Genomic DNA, 25,917 nt, shown 5'->3' on the forward strand with positions numbered 1-25,917 from the left:
CAACCTTAGCCTTGGGCATGGTTACAGCGCCCTTATCCAATTTATAAAAGTTGGCCCTAGCCCGAACTTTTCCAGCACTTTGAATAAAAAGTCGCACTCCAATGTGTCAAATGCCTTTTCCGCATCCAGGGCCACACCTAAACCCCTCGTTTCTGGTTTGTGCCAGATACATTATAATCAACAGTCTGCCAATGTTATCTGCTGCCTGTCTTTTTTGCTTGACTGTCTTTTTTTTTGCCAAACAGCCTCTTTTTTGGAAGTGGGCAGAGATTTTTTTTAATAAAAATAATAAAATATTAATACATTACAATTTGTTTGATTAAGAATGCCGGGTACCTTAGATGAAATTATATATTTTAAGTACACTGTATCTTTTTGACTTATAACAATATATCCTTATGTACTCCGATGTACAATTTCAATGTTAATAAAAATATTGATAAAGGCAGTCAACATTTCTGCCCGAAACTGCTCATCAGGAATAGCAAGACATCAGAATAAGGGATGATGGATTTGAGGGGATGTGGAGTCAAAGAGCACAGACTGATAAGTGATAGGTGAATGCAAGTGGAGGGGAGAAGAAATGGGGGGAAAAGTAAGAAGCTAGGTGATGAGGAAAAGGGCCAAGGAAGATGGACTCTGATAGGAGGACGGTGGACACTAATGGCGTAGGAGGTGGGGAGTTAGAGAAAGGAAGATGTGTGACAAGCAGGTCGAGGAGGGAAAGAGAAGATAAAAAGGAGGAGGAATGGGGGTCAGATATTAGAGAAAGGGAGGGGGTGGTTTAAAAAAAAACAAAGGGAGAGTTTACCAGAAATTGGAGGTCAAAGTCATATGATTGGAGACTACCAAGATGGAAAATATGCGTGACCTCAACTTGGCAGCAATGTAGGCTATGGCATTACATGGCAGTATGGGAATGGAAAGTGAAATTAAAGTGTCTTGCCACTGGGAGATCCTGGTTGCTGCAACAGAAAGTGCTCAATGAACTAATCCCCCTCCCCCAATCTCTATCAGATCTAACTGATGTAGAGGAGACCACGCAGGGATCATCAGATGTAATAGCTTACTATCCTCGAATTAGACTGCACCTTCCACAGCCCTCTGCCTCCTTTTCTTATCATCTCCTAGCTTCTGACTGTTCCCCTTATTTCTTCCCTGTCCCAAATGTATTCACCTATCACCTGCCAACCAGTGCTCCTTGACCTCCCTCCCCTTTATTCCTCTTTGTTGCTATTCCTGATGAAGGTTACAGGCTGAAACATCTGCTATCTTTTGCCTTCCATAGATGTGGCCTGATGTGCTGAGTTCCTCCAGCATTTTGTGGGTTGCACCAAGTTACAGTCCTTTTAATTCCATGCTCCATGTATAAACCACACTTGGTAAGAGTTCTTGGTGAACCTAATATATGTAACAGCTGGGACAAGCCAACTATGTAATACCATCACTATTTTAGGCATTATACATGCCACAGAGATTGTCATGGACAATTATCACTCAGACCAAAATCATTAAAATTCTTTATTTGGATATATTGAGTAGCCAGCTCAACATCTGCTAGGGAAATTTCAGAATTGCATCAATTCCAGTTTCCTTAGCTAAAAGCCTCCTTTCTGAAGCCAACATGTCAATTACCTTAACCAACTCCATGACCTGAATATGATCCCATCAGCAAAGAAAACTACTTCCGAGTCGGATGTTGATCAGCTAAATACGAGTGAAAAGAAACCCTAATGTACCTGATGAAATAACAAAAGAATCCAGTCCGTCAAAAGAAATCTGAAATATCCTGGAAAAAACCATCATTCCCAATCAAGAGAGATGGAATGTGCTGCATAAACTAGAAATCGGAATATAACATTTTAGTCTATACCATGATTTTAGTAAGTCCATGAATTAACTTAAACTGCAGGGAAACACAGTGAAAAGCATTAGTGATCACTTTTGACCAAGGTTCCTTACAATTCGGAATCAAGATGCAGTGAAGGCATTCAGTGGTTTGGTCAAACACTCCAATCAATCAATCAATAAATAAATAGATTTCCACTGACTGTCCTTTCAGGCAATTTTCTATTTGGCTTACCTTGCTCGTGTTCCAACAGCTGCAAAGCTTCGACACCATTACTCCCAGAGGGTCCTGCTCCCAGTTCAGAGACTGATTCTCCTTCCAGGTCTAATGAGGACACAGAGTTTGAACGATTTGAAGGTCCTATTAGAAATATAAATTAGCATGAGAATCAACCACAGAAAAAATGGACAGGAACATCCTGGGTGGATTTCATATCCTTCTCCCCATAACACATTTTGCCAAACTCTCCTACAAAGTTTATTTTTAAAATCCCTTCCAACATTCTCTAACTAGATGAATCCAGCTGATAAAAACAAAACTACCTTTTATTTATGGATTTAATGAACTGATCACATAGTACTGGTCATTGCAGCCAACTATGTCAGGTGCAACAAATATGCAGGTCACTATGAGGAACTGATGATTTTCTGATTAGCCTCTAAATTTCTGCCAATTGTTCCAAGTGCCAGGTTAAATGCAGTTTAACTCAGTTCATTTTTTTTTCAGTTAATGAGTGACTAACTGCGATTGCAGTATTATTAAACATTTGTGTTCTAAGCACCAAAGAATATTCTAGTAAATGTTCTTATAAACCACAATTCCAATCTACTTTACACAAAAACAAAAAAAAATTATCAGTCCCTCAAAGATTCATAAAGAAGGGTCACTGTGCCAGAAATGGAGGGATTTTGACAGGTGAACTATAGCCTGAGTTCATTCCTGAGGAGAAATTTTTGAATGGGAAGATTGTTGGAGAGAAGAAACATTCAAGTTACTGAGAGAAACTTCAAACCAAGTGTACTACAAATGATGGAGCAAAAGGAGAGATCAGACACAACAGATTCAAAGAACAGTTCATTGAAAAACAAGAACCTCGGCTGGAGGAGGTTGCAGCGATAGGCTGAAGTGGGACCATGCAAGATTTAAAGACAAAACACAAAATTTGAAGTGTGAGGCATTGGGAACAAAACAAATCACAATGAAGATTTGGGCTAAGACTTAATGTTTACCCAGAGGGAAAAAAACTTCACCTTCTGATATTCCCTCCATATTATCACTGCACAGAGAAAAGCGCAGAGTTTTATCTGGTTTGCCATGCAGTTTTCCATCCTCTACAGGTACTTCGCCTTGGCCACTCTCAGCAAGCTGCATGCTCAATACCTAATCAAAATAGAGAAAACAGTCAAAATATATATATCAATAGCCTATAACTTGGAAGTAGTAATCAATAATGATCAAAGTCCATTCTTAATCCAAATGCTGTTTATAACTATAATTATCAGACAATTCAAAGTTTTCAGCATAAAATTCACACAGAACATTACAGCACAGCACATCCCTTCGGCCCTCGATGTTGTGTCAACCTATATATTCCTACCAAAAAAAAAAACCCTTCCTACCTCATAACATTCTAGTTTTCTTTCATTCATGTGCCTAAGTCTCTTAAACATCCCCAATGTTTCAGCCTCCACCACCACTGCTAGCAAGGCATTCCAGGTACCCATAACTCTATGAAAAAAAAAACTTACCACTGATGTCTCCCCTAAACATGTCCTCTCGTGTTTGCTATTCCTGCCATGGGGAAAGGGTGCTGGCTGTTCATCTTATCAATGCTTCTCAGAATCTTGTACACCTCAATTAAGTCTCCACTCATCCTTCGCTCCAAAGAGAAATGTCTCAGCTCTGCTAACCTTGCCTCATAAGACTTATTTTCCAATCCTGGTGAATTTCGTCTGCATCCTCTCCATAGCTTCCTATAATGAGGTGACCAGAACTCAACACAATACTCTAAGTGTTGTCTCACTAGATATTTGTAGAGTTGCAACATGACCTCTCAACTCTTGAACTCAATCCCCCTATTAATGAACCCCAGCATCCCATAGGCCTTCTTAACTATCCAATCAAACTGCGCCATAACCTTGAGAAATGTATGCATCCACACTGTTAAGTACCGTCTGACCTTCCTGAATGCATCACCTTGCACTTAATTGATCTCCATCTGCCACTTTTCTGCCCAACTCTACAGCCTGTCTATATCCTTTTGTAATCTACCAGAACCTTCAGTATTATCCACAATTCCTCCAACTTTTGTATCACCTCCACACTTACTGAACCATTCTTCTGTTTCTTCATTTAGGTCATTTATATTTTTAAAAAATCACTATGAGCAGGAGACCCTGAAAACAAATTGTAGCAGTAACCAATAAATTGAAAACCCCTGGTCAGACCTTCCATAGATTCAGTTGCATTATGCTCCACTTGGCTTGTAATAAAATAGCTCATTGGCACAAAAAAAATTGCAAACCTCCTCATCAATCTACAATTTCAACTTGGGCAAATAATTCGCCAATAGGCATTTAATACCTTTATTAGTGAATTGGATCTGGTACACAGCAACTCTCATTAAAATACTTAAACATCAAAAAGCCACGTAGCATTTCATATCTTAAATATCATTACCTTTGTTCTGAGTTAGTAACCTCAATTGAGTTAGAAGGTAATGGGTTGAGCCACAAAAGCAGTTTTACATGGTAAAATGAGGAATTATTGTGGCAAGAAAAAAGTAATCAGCAGATCAACCAAGTGGTGAGAGGTGGCAGAGCTTAGATTAAAGAAAATCAGAGTCTCCAACATGCGATTCAGAGAAGGGGGGGGGGGGGGCGGAAGGCACAGTCAGTAATGATGAAAACTAACAGATTGTCAGGGCTTATTGCTGAGACAACTAATTACCAATGTAGAAATGTTTATGTTTCAATTACATGGGACATTGTGAGGCATCTGGAGCACTGTATAGGGAAAATGAAAGGACACAAGAAGCAGATCAGTGGGGGCTTACTAAAAAGGCAACCTGTCCATTGTAGGTCTTAGAAGAGGAAAGCTAGGGCATTAAGAGTGAGTGGAGACTTGATTGAAACAAAAGGTTTTAGGGGCCTTGACAGGTTGAATGTCAAGAGGATGTTGTTTTCTACAAGTTCACAGTTTTAAAAAGCAAAAGGTTGCCCAGCGGCAGTATTTCCTCAGCAGACTGAGAATCTTTGGAATATGCTCTTCTTTAAGGGGCCATATTAGAACCTTCAGATATTTCTTTAAGACCAAGGTAGATGGGTTCTTGATAATCAAAGGGTAAAAAGGAACATCAGTGTCAGCAAAGAATTTGAATTGGATCAGCTCTGACCTTACCAAGCCTAATTTGTATATTCATGTGCATGAATTAAAAGATTGCAAGGCACAAAGTGAACACATACACGCTGACTGAATCAACAGCAACAGGTTTCTTTATTAATTGCATACTCAGTCACAAGATGGAGATGTGAACAGGAATGGTGACATTTACTGCCCATCCCTAATAACTGCCCCCTCAGTTAAGGAACAATTAGAGTCCACCACACTCACATGTCGTTTCAGAGACCAGACCAGGAAGCACAACATATTTCGTTCCCTGAAAAACATTAGGGAACCATCCTATTTCAGCTTACTCAGATCATTTACCTCACTCCTTGTTATAAGGCTCAATAATAATCACATATTATGTTCTAAATGAAATGACTACACAGTGCACAAGAACAGCAGAAACAAGAGGAGGAATGCACCATTCAACCCTCACATGTCCAACAACCCCTCCCACTCCGCCCCCCACCAGACTGCTTTGCCACATGAGGACATCACATCTGATCTTCAAATTCAAACACCATTTTTCTGTCCTATCCCCATAACTTATGAGCTAGAAGAGCATATTACTGTGCTGTATACCTATCTAATTTTAACTCTTGGTTCCTAAAAACCCAGAAATAAATCCATCTTTGATTTGAATCCAGTCAATGGCTGAGCCACCACAGTTCTTTGGGGTACAGAATTCCAAAGACTCACCACATTAAGCAAAAGCACATTTCGTTCCAGTCCTAAATACATTCTCCATACTTTGAATTTCTAACCTCCAATTCTTGCGTCTGAAGCCAGGGGAAAACATCCTCCTAATCTTCCAGCCTTCTTATAAATGTGTACTGTTCAAAGCAGGCCTGCCTGGGATAACAAGTCTTTGAACAATCTTCACTACTTCCTCTCCACAGCAAACAACTTCTTTTCAGAAGACAATTCCACGAAGTATTTCAGGTCTGGTCTTACCAAGATCCTATTCAATTTTAGTAAGGGACTCTTGTACTCAAATTCTTTTGCAAATAGAAGCCAGCGTACTATAAAAACCAACACAAGGTGAATGTCATTGCCTTTTCCCCAGGATTGAAGAGCCTAATCCATATGTTTAAGGTGAGGGGGCAAAGATTTAAAATGGACCAGAGGGGAAACTTTTACACAGAGATTAGTGAGTATTTGAAATGACCAGCCAAAGGAAAGGTTTGTGGTGTGCACAATTATCATATTTGGAACTATTTGGACAGGTACTCGATAAAAAGATACGTTATCCCAGGCTAACCTTTATTTTGAAGGAGATGTACCAAACACAGGCCATGGGACCAGCTCAGATGAGAAACTTGATTGTCATGCTGCATAACTCTGATTCTATTTGCCTTCCTAACAACCTGCATGGTAGTGTCCAGTAATTTGTATTCAAGATGACCCAGGTCTCTTTGAACTTCCTTTTTCAATTGCTCACCATTTAATAGAGTCAGCATTTATATTTTTACTATCCAAGCTGCTCAGCTTGCCTATATCCCCTGAAACTTTTTTTTAAACATCTCCATCACTACTCATTTTTCCACATGGTTTCACATCATCAAATAAATTTTTAAAATGTTACAATGGGTCCACTAAACCCAATGTTGAGAGAGATTGTGAATTATGTGTTTCAATGGATACAAAATGCAATAGGATATTCCAGTGTGAAAAACTCAGTGCAAATGCAAGTTTAATCTTCATGTTGATAAAACATTCATGAACACAAATAGAAAGCCAGCTGAAGACAACAAAATGTGCCAAAATATTCAAGAATTTGGCGATCCTGTAATCTTTTTGATAATGTCACCCTTGTACTACAGGCAGTTTTATCTAAGAGACTAAACAATAATCTACTGAGGTGAAACATGAAAGTCTGCAGATGTAATGATTGATTCAGAGTCAAATAGTGCTACTGAAACAGCTTCAAGAGAAAATTACTTGAATTTTTCAGTCCAATTTATTTTTTTTTAAAAAACATTCCAGCAACTCATGAATTCCTTCTTCACGACAATCAAAATGCATGTTAAAAAAGCATGTTAATAAAGTCGCCACCAGGTGGCGCATGTTTCTCTTTTCACTCATAGATGGAACATGAAGTCATTTTTTTCTGCATTGATCAATGCATGTTTGTTAGTGTAGTTTATTTATTGAATGAACTAAGCAGCAGGTTTCAGTTCTATAGTGGAAGAACAAACTGCTGAATTCTAAACAATGACAGTATTTGTAAGGGTTGAGAACACAGTTCTACAGTTCTCATTAAAAGACATTCTACAAATGATTGTGTTAAAGGAAGTTGCAGTAGTAAGAATTTGATAGGAAACAAACAGATTACATAAGCTTTTGTAAATTAATGTGCATCAAAATATGACCTATTAAAATGGTGACTATCAGCATTCAAATTCGAACAAATTATTTTTTAATGATGCAACAAGATACCAAAGAAAACTCCCACCCCAAAAATGAACAAAAAGGTTTTTGTACTTCCAGCTAACATAGCACAGTTTATGGATTGCGAAGTAATTGTTTCTTTTTGTTTTTAAAATGTGTTCTGTAAAAAAACAAAGTGGTGTGTGGTGATGTGGGGAGAGCATCTAAAAAATTAACTTTACAATTTCAAGATCAAAGTCCCTTAAACCTGAAACAGTGCATGCATTGGCAGCAATTTACCAAAGCTCCCTTAATTCTAAAGGCCTCGGAGTAAAAAACCCTGCAAAAGGTAGCAGACACAGCCCAGTACATCACAGGCAAAACTCTCCCTCACCAACAAAAACATGTACATGAAACTTTGCCATTGGAGAGCAGCAGCAATCATTAAGAATTCACACCACCCTGGACATGCTCTGTTTTCACTGCTACCGTTAAGAAGGAAGTACAGGTGCTACAGGATTCACATTATCAGGTTCAGGAATAGTTGCTACCCCTCATCCATCAGATTCCTGAAGAGCAGGCTCATTTAGAGATTAATACAAGGACTCATACTTTGCCTATTATTTATTAGAAATATTTATTTGCAAGGCAAGTTTGCTTACATTTTTTTCTTCTTGAGTAGTTACAGGTAATTAGCAATTCTGCCTAGCCCGTAGGAAAATAAATCACAGGGTTGTATGTGATGTTATGTACGTACTCTGACATTAAGTTTGAACACACAACTTTGAATTGGAAAAATGGGGAAACATTTAAGGAAGGAATGAGGGAAAACACATGACAGCTCGACTTACATCAGTCTTTAGGGAAATGACAGAAACCATTATTAAGGAGGTAACAGTGAGACATTTAGAAATCAATACTCTCCAGCATGATTTTATGAAGAGAAATTTTTTTTTGAATTGAGGCACAGGCTAAAGGGGCTGATGGTATTCTCTTGTTCTAATATTATTAGGCACAGAAACATTTTGTGCAAAAAAATAAGCAGTTTTGTGGATCTAACAATGAAAGGGTTCCAAAATATATGAAGATGAAAAGCTCTGATACAGGATTAAAGACTGAAAATAGACTGCTGGAGTTCATATTTTGATAAATCTTTTGTTGCAGGAACATCTAATAGAGAGAACAAAAGCCAGGAAGACATGTAGAATAGGTTCCAAATCTTGTCCATAAATCAGAATCCATCTTGTGAGGGTTGCAGATCCTTCATGAATGTATCTAAAAATCAAGTGATTGAGGGATGGGTAGTCTCTTTAATCATTAGAACTTATTTTAAAGTACAAAAAAAAAACTGCCCCTGGTCATTTCACAGTACCTGCCTATGACCCACCATTTTCATCTGTAACAAACAAGGCAGTTCTGGAAGAAATGATCTGCTTAGCCTAGGAAAATACCTCATTTTCAGACATCATCCCAGGTGTCATCTGTGAAGCAGTGCCCAGTGAAATGACCAACACTTCTTCAGGCTGCACCTCCTGCACTGGCTCTTGTATTGCATTTTCATTTTCAAAGTGTTCTTTTGCTTCATTTGTCCTGGTTCTATTTCTTGTAGCTGAAAAATATTACATTCACAAAACATTTTTTTTAATTTTATTTCAATTTCTTAGGATAGACATATTTAATAGAAATAAATTCCACTGAAAAATACCTCAATTTTGTACGCAGAGGAAAACAAATGTGCAGACAGTTAATGGCCTTGTCCATGTAAACTATATAATTATTGGGCATAAAGCCTGGTGAGGACTGCAACAAGGTGAAGGTCCTCCTTACCTTCATGTACCTGGCAACCAGGAATGGGCAACAAATGCTTTCATTTGCTGCATTCACAAGAATGGACAGAGATCAAAGATTATAAATACAGGGTCCTTCATAATGTTTAGAACAAAGACACATTTTCCCTTTATTTGCCCATGCTCCAGTTTTACATGTCATCAAACAATTCATATGTAATTAGTGCATATTCCAAATTTTATTAAAAGTTGTTTGTTTACATTTTGGTTTAACCATATAGAAATTACAGCACTTTTTATACATAGTTTCCCTATTTAAGGGCATCATAATGTTTGAGAAATTTGGCCTCAGAGGTGTTTGTGTTTACTCAAGAATATTTAATTGCTTCATTAGTGCACATATAAGAGACCTAGGCTTTCTTCTAAACTTTTGATCACCTTCGGAGTCTGTAGTTGCCATTTTTCAACATGAGGACCAGAGTTGAAAGTCAAAAGAAAGTGCGAGACTGAAAAACAAGTTTGAAACAGTAAGATACAAAGCTCAAACCTTAGGACGACTGACCAAAATCAACTGTTTGGAACATCGTAAAGAAAGAGTGCACTGGTGAGCTCAGTACTTGCAAATGGACTGGTATTCCAAGGAGACCTCCATTGCTAATAATAGTAGAATTGTTATCATGATGAAGAAAAATCTCCAAACACCTGTCCAACAGATTAGACACACTCTTCTGAAGTCAGGTGTGGATGTGTCAATGACTACTGTCTTTAATCCTGTATCAGAGCTTTTCATCTTCATATATTTTGGAACCCTTTCATTGCTAGATCCACAAAACTGCTTATTTTTTTGCACAAAATGTTTCTGTGCCTAATAATATTAGAACAAGAGAATACCATCAGCCCCTTTAGCCTGTGCCTCAATTCAAAAAAAAATTTCTCTTCATAAAATCATGCTGGAGAGTATTGATTTCTAAATGTCTCACTGTTACCTCCTTAATAATGGTTTCTGTCATTTCCCTAAAGACTGATGTAATCCACTGAAGAGGTACTGGGCTTCTCCTCCAGGAAAAACAAGGACTGGTTTGACGAAAACAGCCAGGAAATCCAGGAGCTGCTGGCAAAGAAGCGAGCTGCCCACTAGGCTCACCTTACAAAGCCGTCCTGTCCAGAGAAGAAACAAGCCTTCCGTCGCGCATGCAGCCATCTTCAGCGCAAACTCCGGGAGATCCAAAATGAGTGGTGGACTAGCCTCGCCAAACGAACACAGCTCAGCGCGGACATTGGCGACTTCAGGGGTTTCTACGAGGCTCTAAAGGCTGTGTACGGCCCCTCACCCCAAGTCCAAAGCCCGCTGCGCAGCTCAGACGGCAAAGTCCTCCTCAGCGACAAGATCTCCATCCTCAACCGATGGTCAGAACACTTCCAATCTCTTTTCAGTGCCAACCGCTCAGTCCAAGACTCCGCCCTGCTCCAGCTCCCTCAACAGCCCCTAAGGCTAGAGCTGGATGAGGTTCCCACCCTGGATGAGACATATAAGGCAATCGAACAACTGAAAAGTGGCAAAGCAGCAGGTATGGATGGAATCCCCCCAGAAGTCTGGAAGGCTGGCGGCAAAACTCTGCATGCCAAACTGCATGAGTTTTTCAAGCTTTGTTGGGACCAAGGTAAACTGCCTCAGGATCTTCGTGATGCCACCATCATCACCCTGTACAAAAACAAAGGCGAGAAATCAGACTGCTCAAACTACAGGGGAATCACGTTGCTCTCCATTGCAGGCAAAATCTTCGCTAGGATTCTACTAAATAGAATAATACCTAGTGTCGCCGAGAATATTCTCCCAGAATCACAGTGCGGCTTTCGCGCAAACAGAGGAACCACTGACATGGTCTTTGCCCTCAGACAGCTCCAAGAAAAGTGCAGAGAACAAAACAAAGGACTCTACATCACCTTTGTTGACCTCACCAAAGCCTTCGACACTGTGAGCAGGAAAGGGCTTTGGCAAATACTAGAGCGCATCGGATGTCCCACAAAGTTCCTCAACATGATTATCCAACTGCACGAAAACCAACAAGGTCGGGTCAGATACAGCAATGAGCTCTCTGAACCCTTCTCCATTAACAATGGCGTGAAGCAAGGCTGTGTTCTCGCACCAACCCTCTTTTCAATCTTCTTCAGCATGATGCTGAACCAAGCCATGAAAGACCCCAACAATGAAGACGCTGTTTACATCCGGTACCGCACGGATGGCAGTCTCTTCAATCTGAGGCGCCTGCAAGCTCACACCAAGACACAAGAGAAACTTGTCCGTGAACTACTCTTTGCAGATGATGCCGCTTTAGTTGCCCATTCAGAGCCAGCTCTTCAGCGCTTGACGTCCTGCTTTGCGGAAACTGCCAAAATGTTTGGCCTGGAAGTCAGCCTGAAGAAAACTGAGGTCCTCCATCAGCCAGCTCCCCACCATGACTACCAGCCCCCCCACATCTTCATCGGGCACACAAAACTCAAAACGGTCAACCAGTTTACCTATCTCGGCTGCACCATTTCATCAGATGCAAGGATCGACAATGAGATAGACAACAGACTCGCCAAGGCAAATAGCGCCTTTGGAAGACTACACAAAAGAGTCTGGAAAAACAACCAACTGAAAAACCTCACAAAGATAAGCGTATACAGAGCCGTTGTCATACCCACACTCCTGTTCGGCTCTGAATCATGGGTCCTCTACCGGCACCACCTACGGCTCCTAGAACGCTTCCACCAGCGTTGTCTCCGCTCCATCCTCAACATCCATTGGAGCGCTTACACCCCTAACGTCGAAGTACTCGAGATGGCAGAGGTCGACAGCATCGAGTCCACGCTGCTGAAGATCCAGCTGCGCTGGATGGGTCACGTCTCCAGAATGGAGGACCATCGCCTTCCCAAGATCGTATTATATGGCGAGCTCTTCACTGGCCACCGTGACAGAGGTGCACCAAAGATAAGGTACAAGGACTGCCTAAAGAAATCTCTTGGTGCCTGCCACATTGACCACCGCCAGTGGGCTGATAACGCCTCAAACCGTGCATCTTGGCGCCTCACAGTTTGGCGGGCAGCAACCTCCTTTGAAGAAGACCGCAGAGCCCACCTCACTGACAAAAGGCAAAGGAGGAAAAACCCAACACCCAACCCCAACCAACCAATTTTCCCTTGCAACCGCTGCAATCGTGTCTGCCTGTCCCGCATCGGACTTGTCAGCCACAAACGAGCCTGCAGCTGACGTGGACTTTTTTACCCCCTCCATAAATCTTGGTCCGCGAAGCCAAGCCAAAGAAAAGAAGACAGAAGACTTCAAGAATAAATACAGAGTCTACACTGCAAGATGCAAGCTTCTAGCTAGCCACAGAAACAGGATGGCCAGATTATGGTTTGCAAGAAGTATTTAAAAGAGCTTGCAGAATTCTGGAAAAAGATTTTATGGACAGATGAGACCAAGATTAACTGGTCTCAGAGTGATGGCAAGAGCAAAATGTGGAGGTGTAAACAAAATGCCCAAGATCCAAAGCACACCATCTCAACCGTGAAAAATGGTGGTAGGGCTGTTATGGAATGGGCATGTATGGCTGCAACATTGATGATGTAACTGCTGATCGCTGTAGCAAAATGAATTCGGAGTTGTATAGAAACATCTTATCTGCTCAAGTTCAACCAAATGCCTCCAAACTCAGCAAGACAATGATCCCAAACATACTGCTGAAGCAACAAAGGGGTTTTTCAAAGCTAAAAACTAGAAAATTCTTGAATAGCCAAGTCAGTCACCCAATCTAAATCCAACTGAAGAAAAAACTTAAAGGAACTAGCCCCACCACTCACCCTCCCCCCCCCCTCCCCCCACCACCCCCAAACAAGCAGGAGCTGAAGATGGCTGCAGCAGAGGCCTGGCAAAGCATCACCAGAGAAGATGCTCAGCACTTAGTGATGTCTATGAAAATCACAGACTTCAAGCATCATCAAATGAAGGAACTTTGTATAAAATGTGCTAGGATTTCTACATGGTCAAACCAACATGAATACAATTAACCTGACTAAGATCTGGAATGTGCACTTTAATGACATGTGAATGGTTTGATTACAAATTTAAAGGGGAGCACAGGGGCAAATGGAAGAAAAAATGTCTTTGTCCCAAACATTATGGAGGGCACTGCAAGTATGACAGGGTGAATATGGAGATTTATTTTCCCTTATGGACAAAACCAGAACTACAGGACATATATACAAGGTGGTCATTTCCAAATCCAGCAGAATGTTCAAGAGAAACCCCTTTATCCAGAGCCTGATTAGAAAGTAGAAGTTATTCTTTTTAATATTAACTGAGGCAAATAATATAAATAGATTTAAATCCAAAAAATATTTAATGATATTGATGGGTTTGAGCAAATGAAAAGTTGGTTGTGGCTCACGTGGAGAAAGAACATCAGTAAGGAGCAGTTGAGCTAAATGGTTGGTTTCCACACGATTCATGATCTGTCATGATATATGATATGGTGAAGTTCTCTGCTTGGCTATCCCTTTTGTAAAATAATTTAAATATTCAAAAAAAAATTCCTTGTTATTTAAAGAATGTGCAGAACTGTTAATTATGCAAACACAATCCCTGAAAACATTTATCAATATACAGTAAAATCATCATTATCTGGAATTCAAGCAAAACAACAAAAAAAATGCCGAAAACAAATAAGAACACGAAAGTTTAAAATTGGCAACTCCTAGCAGTTAGCTCACCAATCACGCAACATGCAAGCTCAAGCAACTAGCTAATTCACTAATTCAACATTCATCATTTACCAATCCCCATAAAGTGCCAGATACTGAAAGATTTTACTATAATAATTTTCAATCCAAAAAAAAATAGCATTATAGGGTGTCTTTTCCTTCCACAAAGTGTTTGAGTTAGAGCAATTGAAATTCTGCTCAGCCAGTTTCTTAATTTCAACCAGAGATCACTGGGATTCTAACAAGCAGCATCAAGAAATTGACCTCCAACAAAATCTTCCTTTGAACCAAGTATGAGATCTAGAGTGCTCACATCCCAAACCTCAGGCTCTTTGATGGGAGATGCACATTACATTAACAATATTTAAATATATAATGTTTCAGTAACCAGTATTTGGAATAATTTTTAATTTTAATGCACCATACAAAATACTGGATGTCACTTGACAGACAAGTGCAATGACCAAGTGCAAAATTTCTTGGAAGGAAAATAAATTACGAGGCAAAGTTTGAAAATAAAGAGAACTGAATCAATTGATTTTATTACCTGGCTGGATTACTATTGGTTGGCTAGAGTCTGGACCATTACTGTGTGCCAAATAAATGTAAACAGGATTCTGCTTCATTCTGAAAGTGGCAGGCACATGTTCCCTATTGCAGCAGGAACAATTGAAAGGGAACCAGTGAAATTTCATTTCAACTATTTTAACAGGAAAATTTAACCATTCCAGACTAGTGGCATAGATCTAGTATTTCCAGAACCTTCTATATATGGAGGCGTTACCCACCAAATGGAGCTACAAGAGGAATGTGAGCAGTCAGATTGGTAGCCGAAGTATCCCAGGCGGTAATAGATGCTAATTGTTGTCCTGGGCGTGGCCAGCATTAAAAAAATAGAAATCAAATGCAGATTAATTATCTTATTAAAAATCAGAACAGTTTTTCCCTCTTACCCATCATTTTATTTTGCATCTAATCAATTCAATAATGGAAAGTTTGAACATTTCATAACCAATATTTTTCACAATCTTTGAAGGTTTAGCTGCAACAACACACCAAACACACAAACTAAGATGACTTAAACCCTGGGATTTACCAAATCAGAAAAGGAAGGATAATTACTGGTAGTCAAAGAAAAATAGAATTCATTTCCTTTAAAGTTAACAAAGAAGTCTGTACACAAATAATAAATGTGTTATGATCGCAGAGCTCAAATTTGTGAATGATGGAATCACAAGGGAAGGCAAGGAATTTTACTCTAAATCAACATTATCACCAATAATGCAATTCTTACAAAAGTGACCAAAAAGACCAAAAAAATTATTTTCAAATATCCGTGTTGTCAGGTCCATCTTGATTTTAACAATGATTAGGCAAAGTTTAAAAAAAAACTGCATAAACTAAATCACAGGATAGAGGATTTAAAAATTGGAAGGAAGCAAATACAAGTGATACATTTCAATGAGTGAAATCAATTACCCAAGCACGTGAGTAAACATATAAAACAATCCATTAAACTCCTTCATGGGATAAAAAATTTACATCGTATTTTTTACTTTAAAAATAATTTCAAATGAGGTTTTATGTCCTAATTTGATTAATAGTCCTAATTTACATTCCACGTAAATTTAACATTGTGGACCTGGATTGAAAACTTGGCAAAATAGATTACTAGCCAACACCAACATAAATTCCTTAAAATGTAGTAACAGCTGACAAAATTGCCAAGACTTGGTATTGATAAAACTTTTTTTTTTTTAAAAACATTCAGATATTTTCATCAGTGAAGCAAAAAATAGATTTGATTACTGAACTGTGCTAAATTTTCTTAAATGTGCAGCATAACAGCTTGTATCACCACTCTTGATCACTGGTCAACTCCTACTAGTATCTGTTACTAACGCACATTACTGAATCAATCTGTCAGAATTGTTGCTAGATTTTCTGTGCTTTTTAAGAATTCAATTGCTTTAACCAATTTGAAAATTACATTCCAAGTTTCTTCAGAAATTAAAAGCTGTAGGTCCTGTTCCCAGGCTTTTTAAAATTTTATCTGAGGGAGCTTCTCTTATTCCCAACAACAGATCATAAATGTTAGATATTAAAGCAGGTCATAAATTAATAATTACATCAATTAAATTCTTATCAGTCCTCTTAGGAAATTATTTAATTGAGATCATAAAAAATCTCTAATCTGTAGATAACGAGAAAAATTAGTATTTGGTAGACTGCATTTAAGTGAAAGTTGTTCAAAGGAAGTGAGACTCCACTCAACAAACAAATCTTTAAAAAATTTAATGCCCAATCTATACCATTCTTTAAAAGTTACATCAATTATGGAAAGTTTAAAGAAATAATTAGAAAAAATAGGACTAGAGAGAAAACCTCATTAAAAACAATTTTTTTTCTAAATTGTATCCCTACGCTATATTTAACTACCGGATTATTATTTATTTAGAGATATAGGAGGTGGGATTCCAAGCAGGGAAATGAGAGAAAATTTTGTAACAGAATTAGATTCCAGAGATATCCATATTGGACAGTTATTATAACCAAGATGTAAGGTTTCACATATTGACTGCCCAATAATAAAACCTGAAGTTTGGTAAAGCTAGATCTCCATTCTTTTTAAGTTTTTGTAATGGATTTTATTTTGGTGAGGATATTTATTCTTCCATATACAAGAATGAGTCAAGGGAATAAAAAAAAGATAGGAATAAACACAGGCAAAGCCTGAAAAAGATATAAAAGTTTAGGTAATATATTCATTTTAATAGAGTTGATTCAACCAGCTAATTGGTTAATACTTCTTCTTTATGTGCCTGCCATTCTCTCCTACAATTTAAAGTAGGCCATAGGGCTCACATGTCCAAAGTCAAACTATCTCATTTTTATGAGGATGCATCTCTTCGTTGTGATAAATGCAACAATGGAGATGCTTCATTAATTCAAATGCTTTACACAATTCAAAGTCTTGAGAAATATTGGAATGAAGCATTTCAAACTTTCTAAAGTTAATTTTAAACCAAATCCCTCAACTGCTTTATTTGGTATTGTTGGTGAAAGTGACATAACTTTAATTACATCAGAAGCCGTGTATTAGCTTTTATTTCTCTTTTGGCTAGGTGGGGGAGGGGGGTGTTTCTCTAATGGAAGGATGTTATCCCCCCCCCCCAAAAAAATGCTCAATGGCTACGTGATGTCATATCATGTTTAAACTTAGAGAAGATTAGATGCTCAATTTCCGATTTGAATGTAAATTTTCAAACACTGTGGGGACCCTATTTGAATTACTTTTATAATCTTTGATTTCTTATGATGGTAGAAATGTTGTCCTAATAAGGTAATTTATCATTCTGATAAGAATTCTGTCTTCCTTTTGTTTTTTTGGCCAAACTGTTTCCTTCTTGGTAGTGGGTTTATATTTTCCTTTTATTTTATAATAAAATAATATATCAATACAATATAATCTATTTGATTAAAATGTGGAGTGTCTTCAAATTAAATTATATGATTTATCAGTAATGTACCTTTTTGAATTTTAACATATATCCATATGTACTCTGTATTTTTGGATGTGAATTTTCAATGTTAATAATATTGAAAGAAAATAATTTAATTGCTTTAAACTAAAGCAGCCAAGCAAGTGAAGCAACAATTATCAAGTTGCTGTGTTGGCATAAAAACTTGACTGACAGGATTTCTTTTGCAAAGGAAATCTCCCAGAATGGTGCACATGCTAATCCAACAGCATGCAAGTGAGATTGACACTTAAACTCCAAAATGGTAGTCAGGACAATGAATGGTGATCTTGTCATTGTTTCACAGACTACAAGAATGATTATTTGATGGGGAAAAAATCAAGCTCAGCTGTGTGGGTCTCAAAGGAATGGTCTGGGTCTGCAAACATTTATAGGTTGATGTCTAAATGATAACCACTTGGAGGAGGTGCTGAATAGCTTTAATGGTAACTCCTTTTGGCCTGAAGGAAGGGTGGGATGAGCTAGGAATTAGATTGTTCTTAGTGTAAATTGAGGATACTTGCCGCCATTTCAATACTGAGAATCTGATGGAATCCAAAAATAGTGCAAATTGAAAGAGACACTACAGCCAAAACAATTACTTTGCTTAAGCACTTTTGGACTGGTGAATACAGAACTAATTAATCAAATCAACGAGAAATAGTATTCCTCTACAATGGAAGCACCACAAGTAATTCTTAGCCTCGACCAAATTGGTTTTCCAGCCTTATTGGTATGTCACCTATCAGAGGAAAAATGAATGAGAACATAGAGGTGTTTACATCGCACAATAGCAACCTAAAATGATCAAAGTTGTACAAAAATTGAAGAACTCTGTGACAAGCAGTTCAATTTTAAATTGAAAAAAATGTAATTGGAAATGAGTTACTGAAGTGTGGATGAAGAACATCTGAATATCAAACATAATTGAAGTTATAGACTCATTTCCAGACACTGAAAAAGGAGTCACATAAACAATATTCAATCGAGTTGTCATTGACTTCTACTATTAGATGTATGTCTCAAAGTAATGAGTAAAACAATTTTCTTTGCAGTTAACATATTATTCACAAATATGTAATATTTTATAAATTGTGAAACAATGAAAAACTATATCAAAATATAAATAGGAAAATTAAATTAATTCTCAATTTAAATTCATCTTTCATATTGTTTTTATTTTCAGATTTACTGTCTGCACGCCTGGAAAAATTAGCGAAAGCAGCTGTGTACCTATTTGTAGTCGATTTTTTTTATTGGCTGGAGTAGTTGCAGGAGACAGCTGGGGTGTGCTGGAGGGAGTAAGCTCAAGACTATGGCCCTTCCCCGTTCTGTGATGTGGAACGTTAATGATAAGATTCTCCAGGGCCATTCTGTCCTCTTCTCTTAGCAAATCCCCTGGCATGACATGCCGTGCGAAGTTAACCTATGTACAAATTAAATAGACACAATTTTAGTCAGTCAATATTACGCAACAGCCAATATTTTAGGGTTTTAGATCTGAAAGAAACTTCAGTATAATTTGGTAAAGAAAAGTTTGGAAGTAAATATTATTTTCAGCCCTGGACAACTTCGAGGTTTTGGGGTGCCACAGCCTTCTGATTCAAAAACACAATACCCCATTCCCACTCCACATTCTTCCAATGTCAACCTCCAGAAGAATGCTAATTTTCAAACGATCACTTTCCACACAATCAAAAGACAAACTAGTATTGCACTTGAATTAGCAGGTATTGATCCAAAATTATGAAAATATTTTATCTGTACAATTATTATTAACCTGATTGCCTTTTCTTGACACTTACAAGCAGCTGGCATCTAACTTCAATGTCAAAATTACACAAAATACACTGCCTGCAATCACCTAATTATGCTGATTTTTATCCTCCAACACCCATTCACCACACCCAGTGTAGCCTTGTATTTTTTTCTCCTCATTTCTTTCACAAGTCAACATGTAGGCATCCACCTTGATAAAAGATTTAACTTTACAAAGAGAGCATTCAGAGGCTGGAGGTCACACTTCAATGAACAGCTTTATTCTGTTTCTCAATATCTGCAGGCAGTAATCACCATGGCTGTGTGTCAATATATCTGAATTTCAACATGTACTCAATTATTTAAATAAAGTGTGTCATATATGCAGACTGTAAAAGTCGGATAAAATCCACACCTACCCCTTTCTACGTTCAATTTCTTGGACACTAATGAAATGGAATAAAATTCAGAGACCTACAAATCCATTTGGTGCAGCAATTGGTTGAAACTATGAAGCTTGTCATGTTGAAAAAAAATTGGGTCACAAATGAACATCAAATCCAGATATTGAATTATGATTTTCTCAGTGCAATAAAAAATTACGTCCATGAGCAATTTTCTTTCTAATAAATGCGACATTGGAATGTGAGGAATTTTGTACTAATGAACTGAGCAAACTGCTTAAATTCACAGCCTTTTGCACATCTTATCAAGAGATTAACAATTAAGGTTACAGTGGAAGCATTGGTAGATACTTGGCAGAATAAACTCCAGATGACCAATAGCAAGGACAAACAAGAAAGTTTATGCAGCTGCCCATCTGTAAGAGTGGATGAATCCAAGTATGAATGGTACATGGAAACAAAATACAGAAAGTTCAAGTTCATTGTCATAGGTACCAAAGTGCAGTAAGAAAGTTTATGTTACAATTAGCTCATCAACCTCAACATTATACAGCAAGTAAAACACAATGTAGAGAGCAGAGTTACAGATGGAGATCAATTAGCAAGGACAAACAAGAAAGTTTATGCAGCTGCCCATCTGTAAGAGAGGATGAATCCAAGTATGAATGGTACATGGAAACAAAATACAGAAAGTTCAAGTTCATTGTCATAGGTACCAAAGTGCAGTAAGAAAGTTTATGTTACAATTAGCTCATCAACCTCAACATTATACAGCAAGTAAAACACAATGTAGAGAGCAGAGTTACAGATGGAGATCAATTAGTATAGAGCAGACAACATTATTTTACGAGTGTGGAGATCATTCAGAACTCTGACACTGGTAGAAAAGAAATCTCGAACTGGTGGTGCATGATCTCACACTTGTGAGCATTCTTCCCAAAGCGAAGATAAAGAGCATGTGGCAGGGGTGAGATGACTCTTTTAATATAGCTGCTTTACCAATGGAGTGGAAAGTGTAGATGGAGTCAAAACACATTTAGTCAAGACAAAATAAAACATGCAATTTTGAATCTAAATTGCACAGGAATCCCACCAAGGGTTCATCTGCAGACAGAAAAGTTTTCTTCCACAAAAGAAAAGCAGTTCATTGGAAGATTAATATGCCTCAACACTTTATTCAATAGGTGTCTTTTAGTTATAAAATTAGCACAGATGAAAATAAGAACATCATGAAACTGAAGTAGTTGTGAAAATCTAGTTTTTGCAAAAGGTTACAGCAAAGCATAACAAATCCACCCGTTATAGACTGGCATCATGAAATCTTTGCCCACAACATCAACTAAATAGTACATTAAAAGGCATGAGCTTACCAAATTCAAAAGTTGAGTGTGTGTCATGTACACCACAGTTCTGCTGAGCCCTTCCAGTAAATTCACAGAGGACATGGGAGGAGTTTCCACTGTACGACCTCCAATTATGACATCCAAGAAGGCTGCAACACAACTCTGCAAAATGGAAAACACAATACATTCTTGGGGTGTTGCAAGAAAGAATTCCATCCAATTTACCAGCATCATACAGTCCCCACGTTTGTGTGGATGTTGCTTTCCTACTTTAAACCATAGGTAGCACAATGCATTAATAGTAAAGTGGCTCCTGAGCAGAATTCAAGGTATTACAAAAATAAACACTGTGACCCAGGACAGGGCCATGTCATTTGTTCCTTTCAAAGCTTCCCTGTGCTTGCCTTCAAGAGATTGCTGGAAACTAGCTTAAATGAGTTTAATGTGGGATTTAATTCTGTAAATTGTTTGAAACTTCCTTTGTCAAATGTGGAGAAATGACTCAACAAGTAATACAAGATAATGACTTTAAATATTTTAATTGTAACATAGATCTATCTCTCTCTGGTTTGATCAGACTTTCTCTTGCACAGCGATCAAAGATTTGGTTATGGATTTCCAACCAATGAAGTGAAATATTAAAATGACTTCTGCCCTAACAATACTCTTTTCCATGTGCGTGGGGTGAAACATGAAAATCTCCAGATGCTGTGATTGTAGTAAAAACAGAAATGCTGGAATAACTCAGCAAGTATTGCTGCATAGGAGGTAAAGATTAAAAGGTTAAAGGTTCCATTATTGTCACGTAATACTACATTTAGAATGTAACATACAAGAAATTCTTTAACCTTGTCTACAGTAAGGAAGACTGAGAGTTGTCACTTTGTCAAGCACCCCTCACAGAAATGAGGCCCCAGCAAGGAACAAAGTCGCGACATCTGGTTTACAAGACCAATGCTCTAACTACTGAGCTCTCAGAAAAGATATATAACCAATGTTTCAGTCCTAAGCACTTCTTCAAGGTACAAGTCCATGCATTGCAGGCTTGTTCAACAACTTGCACTTGCGTTTCATGTTTCAAATGGAATATCATCTTCTGAGTAAAGTTGGTTCTGCCTCAAGAAGGTTTAACTGGAAACTTTGAAAATAATATTAATTCAAAAGAATGAAGGTCATTTCACTTTGACTTATGCCATTTAAATTATGTCGTAGAACTATTCACAGTTTTACCTTGGAAAGTGAGGATGATTACCCTAGCAACATTACACTAACTTTCAATTTTAAACATTCACAATATTCTGGGTGAAGTCTCACGCATACTTGCTTCCAGGATTTTATGTTGTGTCAAGAACATTGATCCTCTTGATTTGTCTCTTTCTGGAGAATATTCTACTTTACACTTCAACCGGGTAGGTACCAAAAACATAATGAATTAGAGAGAAGTCCTCCATTGAGAACTAAAATTAGACTGAGCAAACTAAATTTCACATACAAGAGAGCCTTTCACCTCATTAGTCTTAGCTGGGTGTGAGTTGAGATCAAACTATAGCATTCTAATATAGCATAATAATTATCTGACAAGTGGAAAACATTACAGTTCCAGTAATATGTTTCCATATGGATTTTGCAGATTTAGAGAGTTAGGTCACAAATACAAGTATATTTGTACTTCAATTTTAAGTGGTAAGAATCTATTGGAATAGTTTACTTTAGGAACACAACAAATAAAGGAATGAATACTGTCAGTGGAAGATTTTTGGGGGATGCTGATAACATCTCACTGAAATGAAGGCAATTAATATTTATCTGCAGTTCTCAAGTCCAAATCTGTTCTCAACAAATTCTGCCATTAAGACGTCAAATTTGCCTGCTTAAAGTTTTTTAAAATTTATCTGCTATGCCAATTTAAACCAGAAGTAGCCACTCAAAACAAAGAACTCTACATCACCTTTGTTGACCTCACCAAAGCCTTCGACACCGTGAGCAGAAAAGGGCTTTGGCAAATACTAGAGCGCATCGGATGCCCCCCAAAGTTCCTCAACATGGTTATCCAAATGCACGAAAACCAACAAGGTCGGGTCAGATACAGCAATGAGTTCTCTGAACCCTTCTCCATTAATAATGGCGTGAAGCAAGGCTGCGTTCTTGCACTAACCCTCTTTTCAATCTTCTTCAGCTGATGCTGAACCAAGCCATGAAAGACCTCAACAATGAAGACGCTGTTTACATCCGGTACCGCACGGATGGCAGTGTCTTCAATCTGAGGCGCCTGCAAGCTCACACCAAGACACAAGAGCAACTTGTCCGTGAACTACTCTTTGCAGACGATGCCGCTTTAGTTGCCCATTCAGAGCCAGCTCTTCAGCGCTTGATGTCCTGTTTTGCGGAAACTGCCAAAATGTTTGGCCTGGAAGTCAGCCTGAAGAAAACTGAGGTCCTCCATCAGCCAGCTCCCCACCATGACTACCAGCCCCCCCACATCTCCATCGGGCACACAAAACTCAAAACGGTCAACCAGTTTACCTATCTCGGCTGCACCATTTCATCAGATGCAAAGGATCGACAACGAGATAGACAACAGACTCTCCAAGGCAACTAGCGCCTTTGGAAGACTACACAAAAGAGTCTGGAAAAACAACCAACTGAAAAACCTCTCAAAGATAAGCGTATACAGAGCCGTTGTCATATCCACACTCCTGTACGGCTCCGAATCATGGGCCCACTACCGATATCACCTACGACTCCTAGAACGCTTCCACCAGCATTGTCTCCGCTCCATCCTCAACATTCATTGGAGCGACTTCATCACCAACGTCAAAGTTCTCGAGATGGCAGAGGCCGACAACATCGAATCAACGCTGCTGAAGATCCAACTGCGCTGGGTAGGTCACGTCTCCAGAATGGAGGAATATCGCCTTCCCAAGATCGTGTTATATGGCGAGCTCTCCACTGGCCACCGTGACAGAGGTGCACCAAAGAAGAGGTACAAGGACTGCCTAAAGAAATCTTGGTGCCTGCCACATTGACCACCGCCAGTGGGCTGATCTCGCCTCAAACCGTGCATCTTGGCACCTCACAGTTCGGCGGGCAGCAACCTCCTTTGAAGAAGACCGCAGAGCCCACCTCACTGACAAAAGACAAAGAAGGAAAAACCCAACACCCAACCCCAACCAACAAATTTTCCCCTGCAACCGCTGCAACCGTGTCTGCCTGTCCCGCATCGGACTTGTCAGCCACAAACGAGCCTGCAGCTGACGTGGACATTTACCCCCTCCATAAATCTTCGTCCGTGAAGCCAAGCCAAAGAAGAAAAGCCACTGCCCTTCAACAAATAAATAGGAATTGGGAAATAATGTCAGAAAATCAAACTAATATCAAACATGTCAGAAAGTTAAATCAGCAACCAAATATAATGTTCATGACCCAGTGGGTGGATGATTTGATGAGGCAGTTTTCTTGCTGTCACAGCCCACTGAAATTGCAATTTTTTTCCCTTGTTTTGCTGCTTGTGCATCCATATCTACATTAACTTTATCTTGTCTTCTAAGTTCCCTCCCTCATTTCCACTAAGATGTGGTGCTTTCTTTGTTGGTTCTTGAAATATTTTTAGAACATAACAGCAAAGTACTTCGTTCCATGATGTTGTGCTGGCCCATATATCTACCAAAAAACTAAAGCCTCCTTCCCTCAACTTTGCTTTCATCCATGTGTCTGTCTAAGAGTCTCTTAAATTACCCATTATTCCAGCCTTTGCAACAACCCTGGCAATGCATTCCAGACACCCACATGTCTGAAAACTTACCCAACATCTCTACTAAACTTTTCTCCCTTCACTTTGTAAAGAAGTCGTCCGACGTTTGCTACTCCCACCGAGGGAATAAGGTGCTGATTGGCTACCTTATCTATGCCTTTCATAATCTTGTAGACCTCTATCATCACCTCTCATCCTTCTAAAATATGAGCAGGCATGTGGGCACTATATGAGAATATTTTTAGATGTTGAATTAATAGCAGGCGTGGGTAAATCAAACTGGCAATTTATAGTGGGCGTGTGAATATAATAGCAGCATTGAAAGAACGTGCACAATTTATAGCGGTCGTGAGAAAGACGCGCTGGCAATTTATAGCGAACGTGGGATTGTTATAATGAACATGAAAATGTCATAGTGGCAATGAAAGAATGCACACAATTTATAGGCCATTGGAAATTTTGATCTTGGGAATATTTCTTTGTACTGAATGCCATGATATTCCTATAAACAGGACATCTGGCTAGGGCATTACACTTTATAAATGTTAATCTCCCTGAGGGAGATTAACATATCAAGGACCTTTGCTTTGAGACAACTTTAAGAATTAAGGAGTCACGTGATGGAGTAGTGGCTGGACGGTGAACTCCAGCCCTCTCCAGAAAAGTCGGGAAAAACAAAAGAAAACACAAAGGCACAGAAATAAAAGTTACAGAAAAGTGAGTATAAAGGTGGAAAGAAGATGGCGACAAAAAAAGAAAAATCGAAAGCAACGGTAAGAAGAGAGGAAGAGAAGACAAAGGAGGAAAAAGGTGAAGGCCTTACCTGTCCGAAGAGGCCCGCTGCGGAGAGAGAAACCCGCTCCCTCAGGTCAGTAAATAATGGACTACAAAAATGGCTCGCAGAGCCGAGTAAAAGTGCGCAACCGCGCATGAAAAAAAACACACCGACGGGAGGGGGGACCAGCTGGGGAGTCGATCTCCACAGCCGGCAACGACAGCTG

The 25,917-nt window shown here is 38.8% G+C and overlaps 1 protein-coding gene across 14 annotated transcripts in view; it reads right to left on the reverse strand.

Annotated features, from left to right (window-relative positions):
• The window catches only part of gapvd1 (GTPase activating protein and VPS9 domains 1), a 191,598-nt gene that overhangs the window by 93,548 nt on the left and 72,133 nt on the right, over nucleotides 1-25,917 (reverse strand). For 10 of the 14 annotated variants that reach the window (XM_069888263.1, XM_069888256.1, XM_069888266.1 and 7 more), the window contains 6 exons: nucleotides 21,193-21,327; nucleotides 18,894-19,086; nucleotides 14,928-15,008; nucleotides 9,058-9,215; nucleotides 3,100-3,229; nucleotides 2,084-2,209 (listed from right to left, as the gene is read on the reverse strand). In XM_069888263.1, the coding sequence (XP_069744364.1) occupies nucleotides 2,084-2,209; nucleotides 3,100-3,229; nucleotides 9,058-9,215; nucleotides 14,928-15,008; nucleotides 18,894-19,086; nucleotides 21,193-21,327 (823 nt within the window). The remainder of the gene's footprint in view (nucleotides 1-2,083; nucleotides 2,210-3,099; nucleotides 3,230-9,057; nucleotides 9,216-14,927; nucleotides 15,009-18,893; nucleotides 19,087-21,192; nucleotides 21,328-25,917) is intronic. The other 4 variants (XM_069888296.1, XM_069888287.1, XM_069888277.1 and 1 more) reach the window with 1 other exon arrangement.

The sequence above is a fragment of the Narcine bancroftii genome, chromosome 1, assembly GCF_036971445.1.
Source record: "Narcine bancroftii isolate sNarBan1 chromosome 1, sNarBan1.hap1, whole genome shotgun sequence".
NCBI classification, from domain to species: Eukaryota; Metazoa; Chordata; class Chondrichthyes; order Torpediniformes; family Narcinidae; genus Narcine; species Narcine bancroftii.